The 21,198-nt window shown below is 39.6% G+C and overlaps 2 protein-coding genes across 3 annotated transcripts in view; one reads left to right on the top strand and one right to left on the bottom strand.

Annotated features, from left to right (window-relative positions):
- The window catches only part of LOC121299197 (spatacsin-like), a 34,302-nt gene extending 31,295 nt beyond the window's left edge, over positions 1–3,007 (bottom strand). For both annotated transcript variants that reach the window (XM_041226827.1, XM_041226828.1), the window contains exons 1-3: positions 2,437–3,007; positions 1,731–1,918; positions 1,065–1,292 (exon numbers count right to left, since the gene is read on the bottom strand). In XM_041226827.1, the coding sequence (XP_041082761.1) occupies positions 1,065–1,292; positions 1,731–1,918; positions 2,437–2,654 (634 nt within the window). In that variant the 5' untranslated portion in view covers positions 2,655–3,007. The remainder of the gene's footprint in view (positions 1–1,064; positions 1,293–1,730; positions 1,919–2,436) is intronic.
- Positions 3,008–3,333: 326 nt separating this feature from the next.
- On the top strand, positions 3,334–12,580 carry LOC121299200 (cytosolic iron-sulfur assembly component 2A-like). Its single transcript, XM_041226831.1, has 5 exons — positions 3,334–3,566; positions 4,444–4,608; positions 7,318–7,367; positions 8,337–8,382; positions 9,880–12,580. Exons 1-5 carry the CDS (start codon positions 3,344–3,346, stop codon positions 9,978–9,980), a joined length of 585 nt encoding a protein of 194 aa, XP_041082765.1. The 5' UTR covers positions 3,334–3,343; the 3' UTR covers positions 9,981–12,580.
- The last annotated feature ends 8,618 nt before the right edge of the window (positions 12,581–21,198 follow it).

Genomic DNA, 21,198 nt, shown 5'->3' with positions numbered 1-21,198 from the left:
GTGAGTCGATGCTTTGCATGGCACTTTAAATCAAAGGACTGCGGCAAGAATGAAGATGACGTTTTTGCAAGGACGACAAGAGGTGCAATCAGCAACCAATCTCCTAATCCATTATCAGTCAGGTATTTATCACCAGAGATCAATGCATTGAGAACGCTTCATTGTGTGCAATAAATACAAGCCAAGGCAATCTAATGTATTAACTGATGCATCCGTATCTTCCTGGTACAGCATTCAATGCAGCCTTGGGGCTAAAGGGCATAACAAATGTCCCACTCAACTGTTCAGTAAATGAATAACAGTATCACTGGCAAACATATACACCCACTGGGATGTTTTTGGAAAAACAGGATCCCTACTAAAAGACAAAACAAATAATTATGTTTTAGCTACTCCTTGATTTACTCTTTGATTTTAATATGAAAGACATACGAATGACCTAACAAATCTTCCATAAAACATAATCTTTAATTATTTTATTTTTTTAATTTTCCACGAAAGTAGAAAAATAGATTAATACTGCTTAATAACCGTCTCTCTTGCTCTAAGCAATAAAAACACTTTATTACAGAACATTTGTACTGTTCAAGCACTCCAGGTCACCACTGGGAGAGAACAGACCTGGAATAATATAGCAAAGTGCAGTTGCCTAGTGAACTATTTCAGTCAAGGTCCATTATCACAGGCTATAACTGATTGCTCTGCTATCACTGAAGGTCAGTTTAGAACTGAGAGTTGTCCTGGAAACTACTTGATAAGCCACAACTTAATTCTACTCATACCCTTCCACTGCATCTTTTTAATTTTCCAGAAAATAGTTTCTGATGTGAATATAAAGCATCACAAGACTGTGGGTTATCAATTTCGGTTTATTTCTAATGACTGGCTTCACCTTCATGCCTCACAATGCACTCACAGTGCATGGTAATTTCCTAACTACTGCACACCCTGCTGTGCTACTTCTTCCATACACAACATATTGTGCATGTAAGCAATATTAAACCTCACAGACCTGGAGTTTAGACTCATATACTATTTACCACCTTTATGAATCATAAGGATACATATGTGCCCGGTGTTATCCAGTACAAACAGAACCCCCACGCAGATCTGGCAATCTGCTATTCTCTCCAGGGCCTGGGGAAGCACATCAATAGTGCTGCAGTTGAGAACTTCAGGCTCAGCTCCAGCCTCAGAGAAGAGAAGGTGAAGAAGGATGCAGTTATTCAGCAGCACAAAGGCTTTATTATTCTGATATGACAGGAGCCTCAAGGACAGAGATGAAGAAAGGCCTGTGGAAAAAAAAAGACAGAAGGGTGTATTTAAAGGATAAAGCCCAAAGGGTGTTTGAGTGTTTCAAATGCCTCTAGCTTTAACTACAGCAGTCATATTCCCAGAATAGAAACAGCAGGGATACTTCATTTGATGGAATTATTAGGGTCTATTTGTCTGCTTGAATCTTCCTGCGTCTTCACCAAACTCTTACTGCATGTAGGTATTAAATCTATTGGTTAATGTAACCTGGGGAGGTTTGATTTCGAGTTTATGGAATAATATCAGCAGGTACTGGCTACACCCTTTCCTTCTAGACTCTGGTGGTAGCTGAAGTCTCTTATTGCCACTGTTCTGTGTCCTCACCTGTCACTGTACCAGTGTAACTGAAGGTGTACATGTATATAAGAAAATGTTCTGCATATTTACAGGACAAACCATGGTACTGCAAAACTCACTCAGGTGTTCAGCTTCAACCAGCTGTCTCAAGGTATGCTCAGTGCAGCTGCAGAGGACAGTAACAGCACCTGCGCCACCACCCTCATCCTCACGCTCCAGCTCATACAAGCAGAGCTCGTTATCAGCGCCAAGGGCCAACAGTCTCAGGGTGCATTCATCATCAGCAAGAGAGTCTTCCCAAATAAAACTGCATCAACAGGAGAGAAAGGGGTGATTAAATGTATTTTACCTGTTCTAATGTCACTGCATTCAAGACTCCTAGATTCTACAGCATATAGGGAGGCAGTAAGCACACAATGCATCTATTGTGCAGACATGCAGAAAGGTAGTTTAAGTCAGAAATGGGATGTCAAAAGACGTTTGTATTAGACGTTTGAGGTGTCAGCACTGGTACAACACACGGCTTGCCTCGTTTGACTACCTGGTACAGGTATAACCTTCAACTGCAAGGAATTTAAATCCAATTCTAGAACACCTCTGCTCATCACAAGACACATGATGTGTATAATGACCCATTTCCTTTTCTCTGAGCCTGAAGCCAATAGAACACCAATATCTAGCTATCTTTAGCCCTGATGTTAAACGACTGGCAGCAGTCTTTTTGTGGTTTCTTACTGGCAGTAGCGCTTTACCGGTATAAAAGAAAACAATGCTGCTGCCAGTATATTTTCTATTAATATACTAATTTTCTATTAGTATACTTACTTTGTGAAGTTACCATCGACGCTTCTCTCGTTGCATTGTTGTCCATTGTCAAAAATATCAGTAAAGTCAAGTCCCTTGTTAGCATTTAAACAGCAGAGCGTTGAGAAGCCTTTTGCAACTTTTGCTTTCAGTGTGTGTTTTACATTTTCACAACATGCTTGCTCAGATGAAAGCAGGACTTCAAGACCGCCATTCTTCAACACCGAATCGTCAAACATGTTTGGTGAGTTTTGTAAAAAATAATCAGCAATTTGACTGTGCAAAACCGCATGTCATTGTTGAGTCTATACTGGTTACGGCAAACGTCACATGCTCTTAAAAAACCTTTTTCATACTGTAGCTAATAATATGTTGAGAGGGAATTTGCTTTAAACTTGTTAACGATTTCATACAAACCCAGTTAACTAACTTACAGTACGCTACTATATTTATGTATGTTACTAGTGCTTGGAATGTCCTAGTCACTACACTATACACCCCAGCGGTATGCTAAGCTCCTCCCTTGTATAGTTATGATTTTGGTTTGTTTTCGTTTTTGCTATTATGGTTCCAGTAACAACACATTTTTTCTATCATATTTACATCCTCTTCCTCTTTCGACAGCTTTGACTGACATCGACTCTAACCAAACCAACGCTGTAAATGTAGCCACCTCTAAATCAATGTCCAATCGCAAGCGAGGTAGGCGGGCTTTGTAGTTACAAGGAAAAGCAAATGACATGCGATGAAATCGATCTTAAAGGAGACAGTAAAGTTTGAATACAAAAGTGCTTGCCACAGGCGCCACTGCTTAGGAGGGTAAAGCAATAACCTAGGACAAAATCCATCCTTTATTTTATCTATTAAAAACAGTGCTTTGACCCCTGTATCTTAGCTCTTTCGCGTATCCCGGGGTGGACGCAGTTGAATGAGCTCGGTACTTGGCAGCTCCTGCCTACACGAGGAAGTGAAAGCAGGTCAGTGTGACAGCGGGCAGCCGCGCCATGGCGGAGCTGGAAGATGGAAGATGGAAGTAGCGTACGGGCTTGTTTCTTATACTTTAGCCAAACTTTTCCTGCTCTCCCGTCTTTCCAAGAAGGATAATGCGCAGAGATCCAAGAAGATGGAAGATAAAGCTTTAGAAGTTTATGGTAACTAACTGGCTGTAGAAAAAGTCCACAGAAAGTATGTGTGCAGTGCGGAGATGTGCTGGTGCTAGTCGTGCTATTAACAAGGAGGAAACGTGTTACTGTAAATGGGGGTTCTCGCAAGGATATCACCCTCCGTAGGTATCAGTGTATTTAATCATGCAATAACTTGACATGTCTTGATTTACAAAAAAGACTTTCGCTATACTTACATTGGCGTGTACACCGTTTTCTTTTATTTGAGTTGTACACAAAAGCCTGATGGCAATTGCAAATGGTTCAGTAGTAGTCTTATAATGTCTGCACCACGCAGAGTCTGTACACTGTTCTCAGGCGCTAACTTTATTTTGAAGGCATGGAGGCGCATCAAGGGTTTGTTAGGTCTCCTCTGTGTGCAGTTACGTAATACTGACATTGCATGACACGACAAAAAATAAATAAACAAAAAAACGACACAAGCAACAGTAATTTATTTGAACGGAGCTGCTGTTTGTTTTTGTTATTATTGAGGACAGCAGAGCCATAATTTAAAGAACTGATAGTTGCATCAAAAACGCATGTAATGGTATAGTGTATTTTTTTTATTTATATGACCCATTAAGTACCAAATTTATTTCTTTGAAAAACAAATCGGAACTTTTAAAGTGAAAATGAAAATAACAGGTAGACGCCAGTTTAAAAAAAAAAAAAAAAAAAAAAAAAAAAAAAAAAGCTCCACAAAATTACGAAGTAGCCTGTCCTCAACTGAGGTCACTGCATGTCACTTAATGGGTTAGTACTGCGTGTTGCTTATCCAAAGGCTGCTGTGAGACCTGCTGGCACGGAGCTGTGTAGCCTGCATGATTCCACGAGTGATTTCTTTCTGTTGTCGCTGTCTCAGATGTGATCCGTACAATCCGAGACCCTGAAAAACCCAACACCCTGGAGGACCTGGAAGTGGTGTCTGAGAGCTGTGTGGAGGTGCAGGAAATAGGAGCAGAGGAGTACCTCATCGTTATCAAGTTCACCCCCACCGTACCGCACTGCTCTCTGGCTACCCTCATTGGTAAGCAGATCGGCCAACACATAGGTCCACATAGTAGCTTAAGCCAGCAAGTTCGTTTAACACTATATAGATAGATAGCTAGATCCATGTTCTTATAAGTAAATGATACAGTATTACATATGGACCATGTATATCTATTGGACCAGCATCCTTTTTCCCTCCCTAGCTTACCTCACTCACATTTTACACAGAGATGTTCCGTGCACTCCCGAGATCCCTCTCAAAACTGCTGATTTTAACACTGCAAAAAATAAATAAGGTGGCAGACAGCAGATAAGGCGCTGTTGTGAAGGGGGAGGTGTTCTGTGCCCGTCCAGGAAGGGTGTGCTCTGCTTATCAGGTAGTCTCGATATACTGCACAGCAGGGCTGCCCAACGAAACACCCATTCTGCCTCGCTGAGCCCCCCAGCAGTGTGGCTGTCTTGACCTAGAAGTGGACTATCTCAGTGTCTTGGGTTCGAATAGACTCCAAGGGTGTTGAAGCATGAAGCATGTTTCATGGCCATGGCGTAATTAGGCTTTGTTCCAGACGGGTTGAATCAGGTTTGTACATCTCTTCTCTAAATACCCTTTTTACTGTTCAGTAATTTCATTTTACACCCTTCCTGTTTTGTTTTTTTGTTTGTGATGGCGCTTTGACCCAAAAAGGTCAGACTGATCCTCTGTACTGTGTCTAAACAGTGAGTGTTTTATTCAAAGGCTTCAGTGCTTGTGGCGCATTGAGATCTAAGTAGTGTACTGCTGCGTAGATCAAACTGGGCGCTTTGTGTACCGAGCTGATGAAAACCAGTATCTTGAACAATGCAAGGCAGTGTATTTTTGTAAGCTCATTTAAGCTTGAAAGAAATTATTTACATCCCTGCGTATTGCACACCAAATCTGGCTCCTATTAGACACTTTACATCCCCTGTCTAATGGAAAACAAGCTTATGAGTTGGGGGGGGGGGGAAGAATGTGTTAAATGTAGTATATTAAAAATACATTTTCCTTTCCTTTTACAAGATTGACTAAAGGTTTTAAAAATGTTGAAGTGATCTGCAGTCTGGGAAAACGAAAGCAGAAAAGTAAATTACTTTGTCAGATGTCAAAGATAAAAGCTTTTACATGTGAGAGTGGGCGAAAAGTCTTTTCAAATGTTAAAAAAAAAAAAAAAAGCAATTTTCCAATGTTTTGCTGTCGCCTCCTCACTTAACACTCACTCCCCTCACACTGTCACCCCTTTCGAATAGCAGGGACAAGTTGATGGGTGTTTGTGATCTGTATTCCGTAGTGTAACGTTTATTTCAGCGTGTCTAACGGTCATTTGCAGAGCCAGAATCGGCGCTGGTTCTGTCTTTTGATTTTGACCTGACAGTGTTAACAGTGCACCATGAGCACATGCAGCACTGGCGTCCTGCACAGTGTGCTCCGCTTGGGTAGAATCGACACGCAGATTATTATCTTTTTGTTTTGATGACAGCTCATGTTAAATGTTGTGCCAGCAGTCTTGGTATTTACCATTGCAGAAACCACACACTGTTGTTCTGCATAGTGGCAGTAAATGGATAAGGGTTGCTCTGCAGTTGCGGGACGGCCCAGTCATTCATCATTCCCAGAAAACAATAACAAATAACAACAGTATGATTTTGGGGGGTAGACTTTCTCATTAAAAATTGTTCAGTAATACCTAGATTTGTATTCAGGAAGTTGACTGAGCATGCTTGGGTGATGCAGGAGGGGAATGAATATTCATTCCTCCAGCCAGCGATTATGTATAGTTGTGCAAGTAACAGGATCGTAATTTCACATTGGTGCTGTTACTTGAATAATAATTTGAGGATTATGATAGTTGGAATACTAATTGAAATATTATCTTGGCTATTTTTTTTTTTCTTTTTTGCACAGTCAGTTTCCACTGTGGATTTGAAGAGAGCCATGCTTTATAAATGTAGGTTGACAGCCTTGTTAACACCATAGCGGGCTGTTGCAGTCCCCTGCTGTTTTCTTTTACTGTTTACTGTTGAGGTTGAAGCCTGTTTTTTCTTTTTGATTTTGATTGCTAATGCAATCATGACAAAACAGGCAGACCTTGCAGTTTAGTTGGTGTTTCTGTTTCTTCTTTTGCTCAGGGCAGTAGACAGGTCTTTGTCTGAGAGTCCCTTCCCTCGTCTCTGTCCCTCAGGCAATGCCTGTGCCTGGCCACAGGGATTTATTGCGTGTTATGGTACAAGCAAACTCATTTTTGTCCTAGAAAGAACATACTGTAACTTACCTGGTTTTGCAAAAGAATCCCACTTCTCCACTGACACAGTAACTAGTCTCCACCCATCACCTGCACCTTGGTCTCTTAGGCAACCAGATGTCCTTCAGAAAAACCTTCTCTTGCACAACCATACCTGAAAAAAAGTGGAATTTTGTATTCATTTGAAAGCATCTTGTTTTGTTCTTTTTTTCAATGACTTGTATCCATCATCTCAATTATCCCAGAACAATGCTTTTTATTAATCTCACTCAGAACAACAACGTTTTGTGATGGCAATGGCACAGTCGTTAATCCAGGTTCTTGGTTAATGGAAAAATGAATTTTTTTAAGAAAATGTGTATCTCTGTTAATATTCTGTCACTGTTGTCCATCTTTATTAAAGTAGCCTAAACAGTTATCTATTCAATTGATGTAAATACCACAGTTGATTTGATCATTCCGGTTGTTGTCTGCCTTGTTTTATTCAGGTCTTTGCCTGCAAGTGAAGCTCCAGAGATGTTTACCATATAAACATAAGGTAAGAAAATCCAATTCTACCCATCAGGTACCTGCAGACTGATTGTTGTGTTTGGTAGTTTCCTTTTGAGAAGATGAACAGTGTGCAGAAGCAGTATGTACTTTGACAGAATCCATATTGCACAATTAGGCTTAGTTTTGCGGTAATGCAGTCTTATACAGCGATACATACCGTTACAAAAAACATCAACAGAGCTGTTATTTTAAATATACACTTACATTTCTAAGCAAAAAATATTTAAAACCCATTCAGGGCGCACGCTACGTTTGCCATTTGCATGAAACAAAGTAATGTGTAATTTTAACTGCACATAATTAAGCTAATCATTAATTCTGTTTTTCTGAGTAGCTTGCTGCTCTGTACCACATGGAATTTGCATGCGTACTTTCAATTAGTGTGTGATCGTGGCAGTGCAAAGCTTACTGTTTTATCAGTACCTGAGGGGAGTAGCTTCCTCTCACCTTTGCTTTAATTGCCCCCATTCTGTAACAGAGTGTCTGAAGCTGCTGGTTCTTGCTTCTATCCTGTTTCCTTTCTGGGTGTTAATGAATGCAACAAAAATACAAGGATAATTGACTTTTAACCTTTCAGCTACCCTGGATTGTACAGTACAGTGTAAAAGAAACGGCTGAAGAGGGCCGTCAAAAACTGCGTTTATGAGTTTGAGTCACAAACCTAAAGTAAAGGTCTACTTTATTATTCTGTATAATCATTGTTTGTCCTCCAATTAGCCATGTGTTATGTTGTTTATTTCTGCTGTAGAAATAAAACTGTTTGTTTCTATAAATAATCCATGCATTTTCTTTATCAAATTGAGAGAAGCCTTTCACAGTAGCTGTGTAAACTGGAGCAAGCGTGCCATTGCTTGGGGGAGCTGTCTTTGATTTTCGAGTAACTCTGTGCTGTGACAGTGTGTGTGCTGTCTCTTGATTATTCATTTTCACGGAACGGCTGCTTTTCTCATTTCAGTTGGAGATTTACATTTCTGAGGGGACCCATTCCACGGAGGAAGACAGTAAGTATTGTGACCGCATTTTGGTTAGATCCTTATTCTTTGAAATAAAACTATTTAAAAAAAAAAAAAAAAAAAAAAAAAAAATCCAAGGAGAATTATTTTGTATCTTAAGATCTAAAAGCATCCTTTTAGAAAGGAGTGTAATAATAAACATTTAAAAGCTTCTCTTAATATTACTCTTGAGTGCCTTTCAGATCTGAATCCTGCTGCATTTAACTCTGGAACAATCACAGTTGACATTTACATGGGTCTAAATTACTGGCTGTGGGAAATGCTAGCAATTGACTTTTGATTTTAGCTTTTTTTTTTTTTTGTCAATGGCTGTTGTCAATTAGCAAGTAAAAATCCCATTGAAATTTACGGCAAATAGGTACGTCTTTAAGGGGAGTGTGGATTGCTAATTGGGACAAATATCTGTTGCGTTGTTGATGCTAATTATCCATCCCTAAAATATGTTGGAAATTGGAAATCAGTTTTTCATTATACTTAGATACAGTACAAGTAATTTGAGCCTTGCATGTTTATTATGATCAGTTAAGCTGTCGTTCTTGTATTTAATGCATTATTGAAAGTGATTATTTAATAGCTTATTCTATGTGATCAGCTGCTGTTATGTATTCTGCTTGGTATTTGCTTCTGACTGCTGCTGACAGTTTGTGTTTGTCTTTGCAAATAAGGATTCGGTCTTGGTGGCTGCTCTCCTTGTTTAAACAAATAAGAGAATGCCAGGATATACACATTTAATTCCCCCCTCTATGGCACCACACATTTTATTACTATGAACAAAAAACAAACATTTAAGTGACAACCTAATCTAATTAAATGCCCGACACGTTGGACATGGTGCTACATAAATGCAAATGTATTTATTTTGCCTGGAAAAAAAAAAAGAATCGCCGGCAAGGGTGGATCATCCATCCCTCTTTGAGTTCTCAGGACATGGAATGTTGCCTGATTCATGTTGAGGTGTGTCCACCTTGACTAGTGGTGCAGGCTGAGCAGCTCTCGATTCATACAGGTCAACATAGTGGAGACTCGGCCACAGACAGGGTTGGGGTTAATTCCTTTTTAAAACCAATCTCCAATTCCTGTGGCCACACATTAGAAATAGGTCCTGAAAAGGATGCTGCCACTGAGAGGTTGTGGTTTAACGCACCTTTACAACAGTTGTTAAAGGCTGTCCGCATGAAAGCATAAAAATAAATTGCCAATAACAATCCCTTTTAGTCAAGTGTGTTATTCTTCTTCTTCTTGAAGTATCTGCAACTGAACAGATTATACTCCCCAGTGCGACCTTGAGACACTGCAGAACTAAAATGCTTTTTTTTTTTTTTTTTTTTTTTTTTTTTTTTTTTTTTTTAATGAAACCTGCAACCTTTATTCTTTGGACATGTGTAAACTTCTGTTGGATTCAGCCAGACAGTTCTGTAATTGAGATGATTTGAACAAGGGGGCAATTTTAGTGTGATTAGCAACTTACTTGTTTTTTCCCCCCAGTTAATAAACAGATCAATGACAAAGAAAGAGTTGCCGCAGCCATGGAGAACCCCAATCTGCGAGAGATAGTAGAGCAGTGCGTCATAGAGCCGGACGACTGACGACTACATCTCCTGAGAAAGAAGGACTTGCCTTTACAGTCCAGAGCTGCTTGTGTCATTTTTAATGACCTTACATCAGGGATATGTTTTAATGGGATAGGGTTTTGGTTTTAAAGAGAGGGAAGAGGTTCTGTCCAGTGCCTCAAGTTTGACCTCACAATTGGAGTGTGGCTGTTCTTTTTGTGGGCTCTGTTTTAGGGTCCCTCTTTACATTGATGACAGTCCCATTGCTGGAGGAAAGTAGGCAGCTTAAATAGAACAAGAGCACTAAGCATTTGCCCCAGTTCTTTTTTTTTTTTTTCTCAGTGTACAGCTGGTGCAAATTCTGCACTGGTGTAAAAGCTTAGTGAAAGCAAGCTGCAAAAGGTTTCTGTAAAATAGTTCAACATTGTGGCATCATACAGTGTCTAAGAGGGCGTGTGGTTACCTCTGTCCTCTCTCTCAGGTGGGGTCATGATTAGGCAGTGGCATTTGGTGAAGAGTTATTGGCAGTGGGAGGGCTACTGCATGCATCAGCAAGTTAACACATAAGTTGTGGGGGGTAGTCTCTTAATACTTTACCAGCTGTATATTCTGTCAGTTTCATAGCTCTTGTAAGGTACATGGGCAGTTAATAGTTTTCTGCAAACCTGACACCCTCCCCAACAGGGTGCTGTTATAAGAGAATAATACACCATTTCCGTCAGCCAGACTGCTTCAGTAGCTCTGATACTTTCTTGAGTGCTTCTTGGTACCATAAAACAGTCAACCCAGGTGTGAGAACAGTGCAAGTAGTAATGGTAGCGTTTATTTTACTATTATGTTTATGACAGGGTTCTATTAGGGGTTCTGTCAATTTGAATGTATATTTCGATGCATAGAGAACATGTAATATTTCTGAAAGGGCAGTGCTGCCTATTGTAGAACAAAGACTTGATGCAGAATGCTGGATAAGAATAAAAAAGGAAAGGGCTTTCAGCCTCAAAGCTCTTTTGTTGAGTAGCACAGAGGCTCAAATCTCTAAAGGCTGAGGCCATGCAGTTAAGTGTTTTAACCTTTTTATGTTTTCCCCCTTTCAGAATGCATTTTGTTATCCATGCCTTTGTTTTATTGTGTGTAATGTGTGAATTCCCACTTGCAGGCATGTTAATGGGAATTTCACATTGGTCTCGTGGCAAAAACATAAAAACTTAAATGAACCAGAATGGGTGCACATTGCGGATTTTGTAATGAGGTTTCTGCACAGGGTAGTATGTGCCCTTCTGTTTAGGCAGGAGCACGCAGGTCCACTAACACAGGATGATTGGTCGGGTGTATCCCCCAGGACTAGACGAGGGTTTTACCTCCAGGAAGCCAGACAGTGCGCTGAATGTGTGGATTGCTGTTTTAGACAACGAGAACTACAACAAAGAAAACAAAGATACACGATTGCCCTTGGGAATCTTCAGAAGGGTTTGGAGGACAGTGGAAGGATTTATTATTATTATTGTTTCTAATAATGTAGAGCAATTTAGATGTGGCCCATGCTGTGCTCATGTGGCTAGGTTTATTGAACCAGAATTGCAATTTGCTTTGGTGTTTGTTTTTTTGATGGTGGGGTGGGGGTCTGTACTAATGTACTGACTTCTAGTATCCCAGACGTCTTCCGTAGGTTCACTTTTGTGTCCTTAAATTTACATTCAGGTGTTACTTGCTCATCAAACCTGATAACAGACAGAGTTTTTCTGGGTACATAATAAAACAAAAGTATGCCTAAAGGGAGGGGGCAGAATAACTGTATACCACTGTTAAATTACTTTTATAATTCTCCCACTGAGAAGTGCTTTTATACACAGAGTACAGTATCGTGCTGTTTGCTAAAAATATATGTTTTTTTCCATTTAGCAATTCAACAAAGACTGAACGTGTTTAATTGAATGCGATTATACACAGCGGGGCCCGGTTTTCAGTAGCACCAGGACTCACTGATTGGAATAAATGCTTTATCTGAGTTTTGTCAAATGTGTTCTAATTTATTTAAAGAAAATATTCACCCTATTCAGACACATTTGTTATGTTTTACCCAGTAATTAGAAATCTGTTTGCAACTCTCTACCATAATAACAACTGTGATATTTTGTCAAGTTTTGTTTTTTTTTTTTTTTTTTTTTTTAACATCAGAGTTGATTTAGAAATATTGTAAACTACTGACCCGGATAACCTTGTTTTATTATTATGTTCTACTAAAGAGCCCTCATTGCTTTCAGATTCTTTATTCTGCCGAAATGCAATGTCAATTTCAAAAGATGCCATTGGAATTGTAAAAAAAAAAAAAAAAAAAAAAAAAAAAAAAAAACTACTACGAAGGGCATTTCAAAGTTGAATTTAAAAAAGAAAATGTGTGTGTGTGTGTATAATATCTTTGCAAGTATTTTAGAAGATAATCTATACTGCAGAGATGGCCATGTTGATTACATCTGGAATCAGTCCTATTTCAATACAAGCTTTTATAAATCAATGTACTCGTTTGTACACAGTCTGTATGCACTGTGTAAACCTATTGTAAATGTCTGATCACTACTCTCTTCACTGAGATGTTTTTTTTTTTATTATTATTTAAATAAAGCTATACTCTGAAGATACACTAGAAGTGCTTGGTTCTGTTTTTGTAGTTCATATTTTAAGTACTCAAGAATGCAGGACTGTTCCTCAAGTTTTTGATTTTCTGCGGTCCTGTTTCTTGTACGTGTTCTGCGTGATATCTGCCTTGTGCATTAGAAGCACTGCAACTTTTTCTTGTAATAATTACATTTTTCTGCACAGCTCTGTTTGCCTGTAGGGGGTGCTGCTCTGCAGGGTAAAGGACTTCCATCTCCCAGTCACTTAAAAAGATCTGCTGACTGGTTAGTGGAAAACAATTAGCATAGAACGGAATTAATTATTTAATGCAGAGAAATATCCACTTTTAGCAATTAATATATATCCAGCATGAAGAACAAAGCTTTTTTTAAAGCAATTTTGCATATGAAGAGTCCAGCCTAAAACAATAAAGTCTTGACTCATAAAAGACTTGACCTTTTTTACATTTTCCTCACCACCCTTCTTTTGCAGATAAAGTGTATCGAACCTAAATCCTAAAGTACCCAAGCGAATTGCCTCGGGTCTGCAAGAGGGCAACGGTGTAGTTTGCACTGATTTTCGAGGAGGATGATAATGCCTGTAGTGGTTTGAAAGACTTTTCTCACACAGAAAATCCAGGCAACGTGCAGACGAACAGAACACGTGGGCTTAATAACCACGGAAAAGAGACGCTTTTTATAAAAAACAAAACAAAACAATATTATTTCTTATTTATACAATGTCTTTTAGCATGGCCAGCTCAAATATAACATGCACAATGAAACATCAACATGTAGGGAAATTAGAAGCAATTTGTTTGGATTGGATAATAAATAAAGGAATGATGACCATATATACAAAAGGGTCCAAAAGCAACCAAAAAGAAAAACGCATTCAAATTATTCGTGCCAGGGACCCTGTTCATGTGGAGTGAAATGCAGCTATTCACAGTGGCTCAAAAGCCCTGCAAGTTGGCAACCATGGCAACCTAACCAGAACAGCTGACCTGTCTCGTGCATCTGGGCCACAAACACAAAAAAAAAATTTATAATGTAGAGTGATTTATTTGGAAGAGTGGAGGAGATGGGGTTTCTCAAATGTTTTAAAAACGTTGTGAAAGGTTTTGAATTAGTGAGTGATTCAGTGCAAGCGGCAGAACATTAAACTGCAGGTGTAATGCATGGGTAAGAGACGGGTTATACATTTAGCATTGTGATAGTTCAACATGTTGCACCTGTGGATACAAATAGCACAGTGGAAGTTAAGCATTATTGCTAGAGGGCATAATCAAAGGTTACTGCTGCAGACAGACCCCCAATGGAAATGATTTGTAATGCTAAACAAAAATGTTTCAATATTAGTTAAACATTTTTTGTTGTGTTTGTTTTGCCAGACAATTACTCTGGCAATGTCTTTTAAAATTGGTACTTATGAATTTAGTAGGGGCAGTATTGCTCTTCCTAGCAACGGTCTAGGGTAGTCCCAAGCAAATGAAACTGAATGTATTTAATCAAAATACAGTGAAATGAACATTCCTTAAATAAGTCATGAGTTTACGCTTTGTAAACAGGCCTCTGTTATTTCAGACTCGCGCTCGTTTACCCAATGTGCAATGTTTATATGTGTTTCCATGCACCCAATGGGACTGCCTCAAGGGGTCAAGAGATCAAGCGGCCTCCAAGGCCACCAGTGGCTGTGCTGGGAATTTAGGAAATAACAATGCCTCCTTCATAATTAAATCGTCCCACCTTAAATCAGTTTTAAAGGTGCAGTGTCACACATGGTCCAGAAATACATTATTAACCCCTTCAGGTAGACAAGGAATTGAACGGTTGTTCAAATGGTTTCTTCTTAAAACACATTTGAGAGTGACTCAAGTATCTCAAGCCTGTCTCCCCACCCCTGCAGCTGCTGTTGTATAATCTTATTTGAGTACATCCCCTTGACTGATATCTGAATATTCCCATTCTCATCTCCACAGGTCAGTTCAAGCCAATTAATCCTGTGTGGGACGGGCTCGGAATGCCCTCTTGTTTTGCTCTACAGGACTGACAGATTTTGTTCTTGGGTTTCAGGCTTTGTTCACACAGCATGATTAGAAATGTCTGCTTTACACTTGAAACCACTGGAATATTACCCAAAACAGATTGAAATGACTGTAATGGGTCGAGTGCTTTCTCAGTCCTTGGACAGAAGTAGCTTCTCCTGGGGCTCGCGGTTGAGAAATGCTGTAGCAACTCAGCTGATTTCAACTGAACTTGATTGACTTTGACTTGATTGAACCAATTGAAACAGAAGCCAACGAAAACTTGAGCAGACCCTGATGGACTAGCCACTGTTACTTGAGGTGTGGCAGCCCGAGACTGGCACTAATCAAAGTCTCTGAAACCACCTTTATAGGTACTATTGTCAAATCATCTTCAACAGATACCAGTAGAAACCAGTTTTACCAGCAATGCATCTGAACACTGAAGCTGGCAGCGTCCTGAAGCCATGGTGTTAAAGGGCAATGCATACTGCACCTGCTGCTGTAATTCTGCATGTTTTCCACAGTCCCGATTAATCGGCAACACTGATGAATTAACAAAATAAACATTCATGAGTAATGCAGATGTATTGCCCACAGCAAGCTATTGTCTGTTTACTGTCTTTTTTCCCCCATGGCTATGAGTGTGGATGAGTTAAAGGCATTGTTGTGAGTAGCAGCTCTTATTCAATGCATGAGATTAGCCAGGCGTGAGGATTAGTTAACCCTACAAGACTCTCTGTCGCCATGGCAGCACAGTGTTTGTTGGTTACACAGATAGCTCTGAACACTGGGAGCTGTGAAGTCAGCTGGCACTACATCTGTGGTGCATTGGTCTTGCTGATTAGCACATACTGTAAATGGTGAACTTACTGTATTTTACACAATATTCAATGTACATTCGTATTCTACTTTTGGTAACACTTCACAGTAATCGTGTCTTAATTGCACTTAATGACGCCGGAATCTGACACTTGATTTTGTAGTTCCAATGCAACAGCATGATTAACTACTAAATTAAAATAAACTTGTGTCTTTTGTAATGACACTTTATTCCCACATGCAGTTGTGTATTTACAAGATAATTACAATTAAGTTATATAGTAATCGTGGTGTAATTAGAGAAGCTTAAAACACGTGTTGGAGGACAAGCAGTACAGGAAATGAGGCATTAGGATAATATACACCTGACATGAACGTCACCTCAGATTCATTTTTCCATATCACATAACGTTTCCATTCACAGTTCCATTCCAATGCGTTTAATATTATAATATACAATCAAGGAATAGAGGCTTTATGGGACTGAGTTTCCAAGATATCGATTTCATAGTCATTGCCATGTAATTACTTTCTTTGCCTCTCGCTGTGGCTTTTCATTGAATCCCATTAACTGGAGAATCTCAGGTGGAATCAATGGGTGATGGCTGATGTTGACCCTGAAAATAATTTTAATTTCCAATAGAGCGCTGTCAGATCCTGACTGGGACTGAGTCAACATCAGGGATTAGCCCAGCAGACTCCTGTGGTCTCCCAGGAGATAATGAAGGTCACGGTTATTATTATACAGCCACAATGTAACTACTATTGTAAGCAATTGTATTGTGGTTTAAACAGTCTAGAAATATTTGTTTCTTTTCATTTATAAACTCTGCATATCACTTCCAATCTCTCAGCCACTGTCCTTTTAAAGTTGTGTTTGTCAAACACAGGTCCCTAATGAATGATCAGAGACAGGTGTCTATTAAATTGACCTTTAGCAGAGCTAGATCAAACAGTGATGGATCAAACAGTCTCTTCAGTGTGTTTTTGTCTTTGAAAGTCAGTACAATGGCACGCTGGGCCCTGTTCGAATCTTTAAACAGTGATGGTGTTTAGATCAGTTGAACAGACACCATATCTGACAAGTGGATTGTTGCACTTCTATTCAGGATAATAAAGAAGAACAGCTGGGACACCTGTCTGTCTGAACTGACTGCTCTGCTTTACTCATGATCTCATGTGAATTCTAATCCAGAGCTTCTTTACCATAAACTAAGAGGCAGGATGGAAGAAAGTTTGATTGCCGTTGACCCGGAAGGCTCTAATCATAGTCCACACAAGAAGATAAACACCAGTCCAGTCTGATTGTCAATGTCCCAGTGTGAACCCTGACATTTTTCCTGCTTGAAGTATAATAGGAATAAGCAGAAGGATCAGACAGATGAACTCGACAAGAAGATAACCCAACTCATCTCCTCAGTGGACGTGCTTTCACTGTCCAGATCATATGGTTATGCCTTCAATAAATATGCATCACCATCTTATCAGCTAACAAGAATTTTGTGTCCACATCATTTTAAATTTAGACATAGGATATGCATAGTGTTATTCATATTTAAATTATTCCTAATTGATCTTGCAGATCAATTATTTTTTTTTAAATGGTATAACAATAATAAAATCAAATTTCAGGACATCATTTAATTTTGAATGAACGTGGAAATGGGGTGTAATGCATCATGGTGTGGCAGCAGCTATTCTAGGTAAAGTGATTATCATGCATAGAGAGTGCTGGTCAGGTCCTCACTGGGGGATATTGAAATGGAGTGGAAGTATTAGCTTGAAACGACTGAAGGTAGAGGAGGAAAGGTGACCTGAGGAGGCGAGTTAGGGGGTGGGAGTGGAATATCTTTAATCTGACAGCAGACACTATCCGGAGTGAATGAAACACAAGGGCAGAGATCTATCAATCTATTAATGTTAAGGCTTTTGAAATATGTAACTCCCCAATGACTGGACTGCTTTACCATGTCTCAGAGAGAAAACTCCCAACCCACTTAATCGACATTTCACACGTTGCAATTTGAAGAAAAAAAAACTGCTTGTCAGTGATTCCCTGCTCCTCTCTGACTGTCAATGATTCCCGGTTCCTCTCTGCTTGTCAGTGATTCCTGGTTCCTCTCTGCTTGTCAGTGATTCCCGGTTCCTCTCTGCTTGTCAATGATTCCCAGCTCCTCTCTGCTTGTCAGTGATTCCCGGCTCCTCTCTGCTTGTCAGTGATTCCCAGCTCCTCTCTGCTTGTCAGTGATTCCCAGCTCCTCTCTGCTTGTGAATGATTCCCAGCTCCTCTCTGCTTGTCAGTGATTCCCAGCTCCTCCCTGCTTGTCATGGATTCCCAGCTCCTCTCTGCTTGTCAATGATTCCCAGCTCCTCTCTGCTTTTCAGTGATTCCCAGCTCCTCTCTGCTTGTCAGTGATTCCCAGCTCCTCTCTGCTTGTCAGTGATTTCCAGCTCCTCTCTGCTCGTCATGGATTTCAATGTCTGCTCTGCTTGTCAGTGATTCCCAACTCCTGTCTGATTGTCAGTGATTCCCAGCTCCTCTCTGCTTGTCAGTGATTCCCAGCTCCTCTCTGCTTGTCAATGATTCCCAGCGCCTCTCTGCTTGTCAGTGATTCCCGGCTCCTTTCTGCTTGTCATGGATTCCCAGCACCTCTCTGCTTGTCACAGATTCCCAGCTCTGCTCTTCTTGTCACGTTCATGCTGGTATGGGGTGTTGATACCACTATACTATGCCCTTGAAGGTGTTATAGCGTTAAATATAGCGTTACACATCTCCACGTGTGGCTACAACTGATTAAATAACGTACCTGTCATTGGTTCTTTTCATTGTTAACATCCTGACAACATTTTTACACGTATAACTTGAAACTCTGTTTCAAAGCTCTTTTCAAAATGCCTGCTCTAGTGCACTGATAGTGTAAAGATTGTGGCCCACGTTGTCAAACAGGTAACACAGCAATAACGATCCATGATGTGGTACAGAACAGAAAAGCCAGAGCACTCATTCACGAGAAGCCTGTTAAACATCATTAGCATATTAAAACAAAAAGCAACATTAATAATCACATTTATAAATGTATTGAAAACGTAGCTGGCTGATTATGTGATTCAAGAGGTTAAATGCAGCCTCTGGCACGTATTACAATGAAGTTATTGAGGGTTATTAAAAAAACTCTTCCCTTCCAGCCATCTTATTCGCTGATGATCTGTGGATCCTTTCAGCATTACTCTGCTGTAATGGTTCTTACAGACGACTACTCATGCTCTCTGCAATTAGCGAAGAAAACAAATTCCCTCACTTTGCTCTCATTTTTAAACAGGATGACAAAAAAAAAGGTTTTAAGTGACGTGACCACCTTTCCAGTAACCAAGCATACTGAGGGACAGATTCTCTTCAGATTCAAAACAGATTCTCTTCAGATTCAAATCTATTGTACCTTCCTGGAGAGTGTACAATGTTTATTTATTTATTTTACACTGCAATGTATCCTTGCTTCCATTCTTGGTTAACCTCCTGACGGGAGATAGCATAATATTTAAAAGGAAATAGCCTATCTAAATGAAACAGGCTATTTTACAAGGTCAATGAAAGTGGAAACCTGCATATAACAATTCCAGATTCAAGCAGAAGGGAGGTGTCTGTCATATTGCAGTGTGAAGGGGCTGAAGAAATGAATGCCTATTCACCTCTGCTCTTGTGTCTTGAATATTAATGCAGCTGTTTTGTGCTGTGATTCAGGATGCTGTGGCGCTGAAAGGCTGTCTTCTCTTCATGTGCTGGGGTGCTGTCTCACATGTTTTGGCAAGTCAGTGTATATTTGCTTGACTGAACTAACAGACTATGATAAAGAATAAGAATACAAAGTAACAGATTTGGGTGTCACTTTACATCAAGTGTTTCTAATTACTGTGCATTGACATAGCATTTGCTTAGCAAATACATGTGTACTTACATATAATGGCAATGTTATTATGCATTAATGTGTAATTTTTTTGCATGATATAACTCTAACTCTAACCTTAACCCTAACCCTGACCCTTTTCTGATACAATTGTGTACTTACATATATTATGCAAAAAGATTTACACACTAAGTACATTGTAACTATGCATAATAATATTGCAATCCTATGTAAGCACACATGTATTTATTAAGCAACTACTATGTAAATGCACAGTAATTAGAGGGTTACTCATTTTAGTTTTACATTTCTTGCTGTTTGTTTCATTTTAAATCGCATTCAGCTGGCAGTAGTTATTATGTGTTTCAGACCCTCCACACATGGTGTATACCAGCCCTTCTCCTTCTTGCTTGCCTAGTGTCTGTGACTAACAGGATTCTAATCAACAGCCATAATTGACAGGCTATATGGAAGGTTACAAAGGTTACAGGATGTCCAGAGTCTAACACTATACAGTGACCTCCACAACCTTTACAGCAAATATAGATACATCAGTGAGATCTCTGCTGCCTTTGCCAATATAAGAACATGCAATGACAGCATGAGATCAGATTTAATAAGACAGTAGAAAAGTACCAGACTTGTGTCAAGTCCTGCGCTAAATGGCTGCACAGATATACAGTTGTTGTTCCCTTATTTACTCTGGCCTAGGCTTGATGTAAATAAGTCACACAGTTAGGATTGCATTTCAGACATGTGAGGGTCTGTGAAGGTGAAAGCGGGGGTATTTGTTACGCTGCAGAGAGCATAAACAAGTACTGTAACAGTTTAAATGTGGTGTTATAATAAATACATGCAATAAGATGATGGTGTTTGCATTGTGATTGTTCTTCAATATGAATGGCAATCCTGCCTCGTTGGACTTCATGATCACACTTCATGCTCTCAATATGACAAACTGACAAGCCGTCCATCTTGTATTTATGACATGGACCACAAGCAGCAACTCCAGTGCACACATACACATATATATCCAAGTCTGAGATACTGTATCTGGAAACTGCATATCACAGTGGCTGTGGTCATTATGAGGCTCCGTATTGAAGTATGTTATATTCTAGATCCTGTACAATAAACACTTCAGATAAACTTTTAAAATCATTTGCTGTGCAGGGCATTCGGACCCCACCACACTGGCTGTTAAATAAGCACGTAATTACAGCAACAGAAAGCAATGGCACGACCCAGGATTACTGATGGGAGCTGTATTTCTCACACACAATCCCTCTATTATTTCAAGTCATTTTGTGGAATTACTGTTGGTTTGTACGGTTTTACTTTATACATGTTGTCCAGTCTTGTGTTGTTGTTTCACCATCAAACAAAGTACGTAATGGCAATTCTATCAGTTAGCATTCCTACACAGAAGCGTGGCAAGCTATACATTCCACAGTGGTTCCTTACAGAACCAGCTTACCGTATCTAAGCTGTAGGTTAACGGCATAATTTCCCATCTATGTATTCTGGAAAGAATGAAAGGCCAGCTACAGTAAAGAAGGCTGATATTATTTTCCATGGAAAAAAGTGTATCAATTACAGTAGAACTGTATTTAATAAAAAATAAATCTGTTACCTAGAGGTTGTGTTTCCAGTCTCCGGACCACAGAGGACTGTGGGGTTCTGCAGCAAGTGTGGAGGTGCACCATGACTGCCTTTATTAAAGTGAATTCAATTCTTTAACCACAGACATTGCTGCCAGATGGAATGCACTTGGAAAGAAATGTGCCTGTGCTTGCATAACAAAAAGGGATTTCAGAGTGCTTTGTGCAGACTAGGAAAACACAATTCAGACAACGACTCAATTACTTGAGTATGGGAATTCTGTTTCTTT

This window comes from Polyodon spathula, chromosome 24 (assembly GCF_017654505.1).
Source record: "Polyodon spathula isolate WHYD16114869_AA chromosome 24, ASM1765450v1, whole genome shotgun sequence".
NCBI classification, from domain to species: domain Eukaryota; kingdom Metazoa; phylum Chordata; class Actinopteri; order Acipenseriformes; family Polyodontidae; genus Polyodon; species Polyodon spathula.
This window is presented reverse-complemented; position numbering and strand designations above follow the sequence as displayed.

Excerpts from the sequence above, each read along its gene's own strand:
- LOC121299200 (XM_041226831.1), top strand. The coding sequence starts at position 3,344 with ATGAGCTCGGTACTTGGCAGCTCCTGCCTACACGAGGAAGTGAAAGCA. Across the intron at positions 3,567-4,443 it reads TAAAGCTTTAGAAGTTTATG|ATGTGATCCGTACAATCCGA; the intron begins GTAACTAACTGG and ends TCGCTGTCTCAG. Across the intron at positions 8,383-9,879 it reads CCATTCCACGGAGGAAGACA|TTAATAAACAGATCAATGAC; the intron begins GTAAGTATTGTG and ends TTTTCCCCCCAG.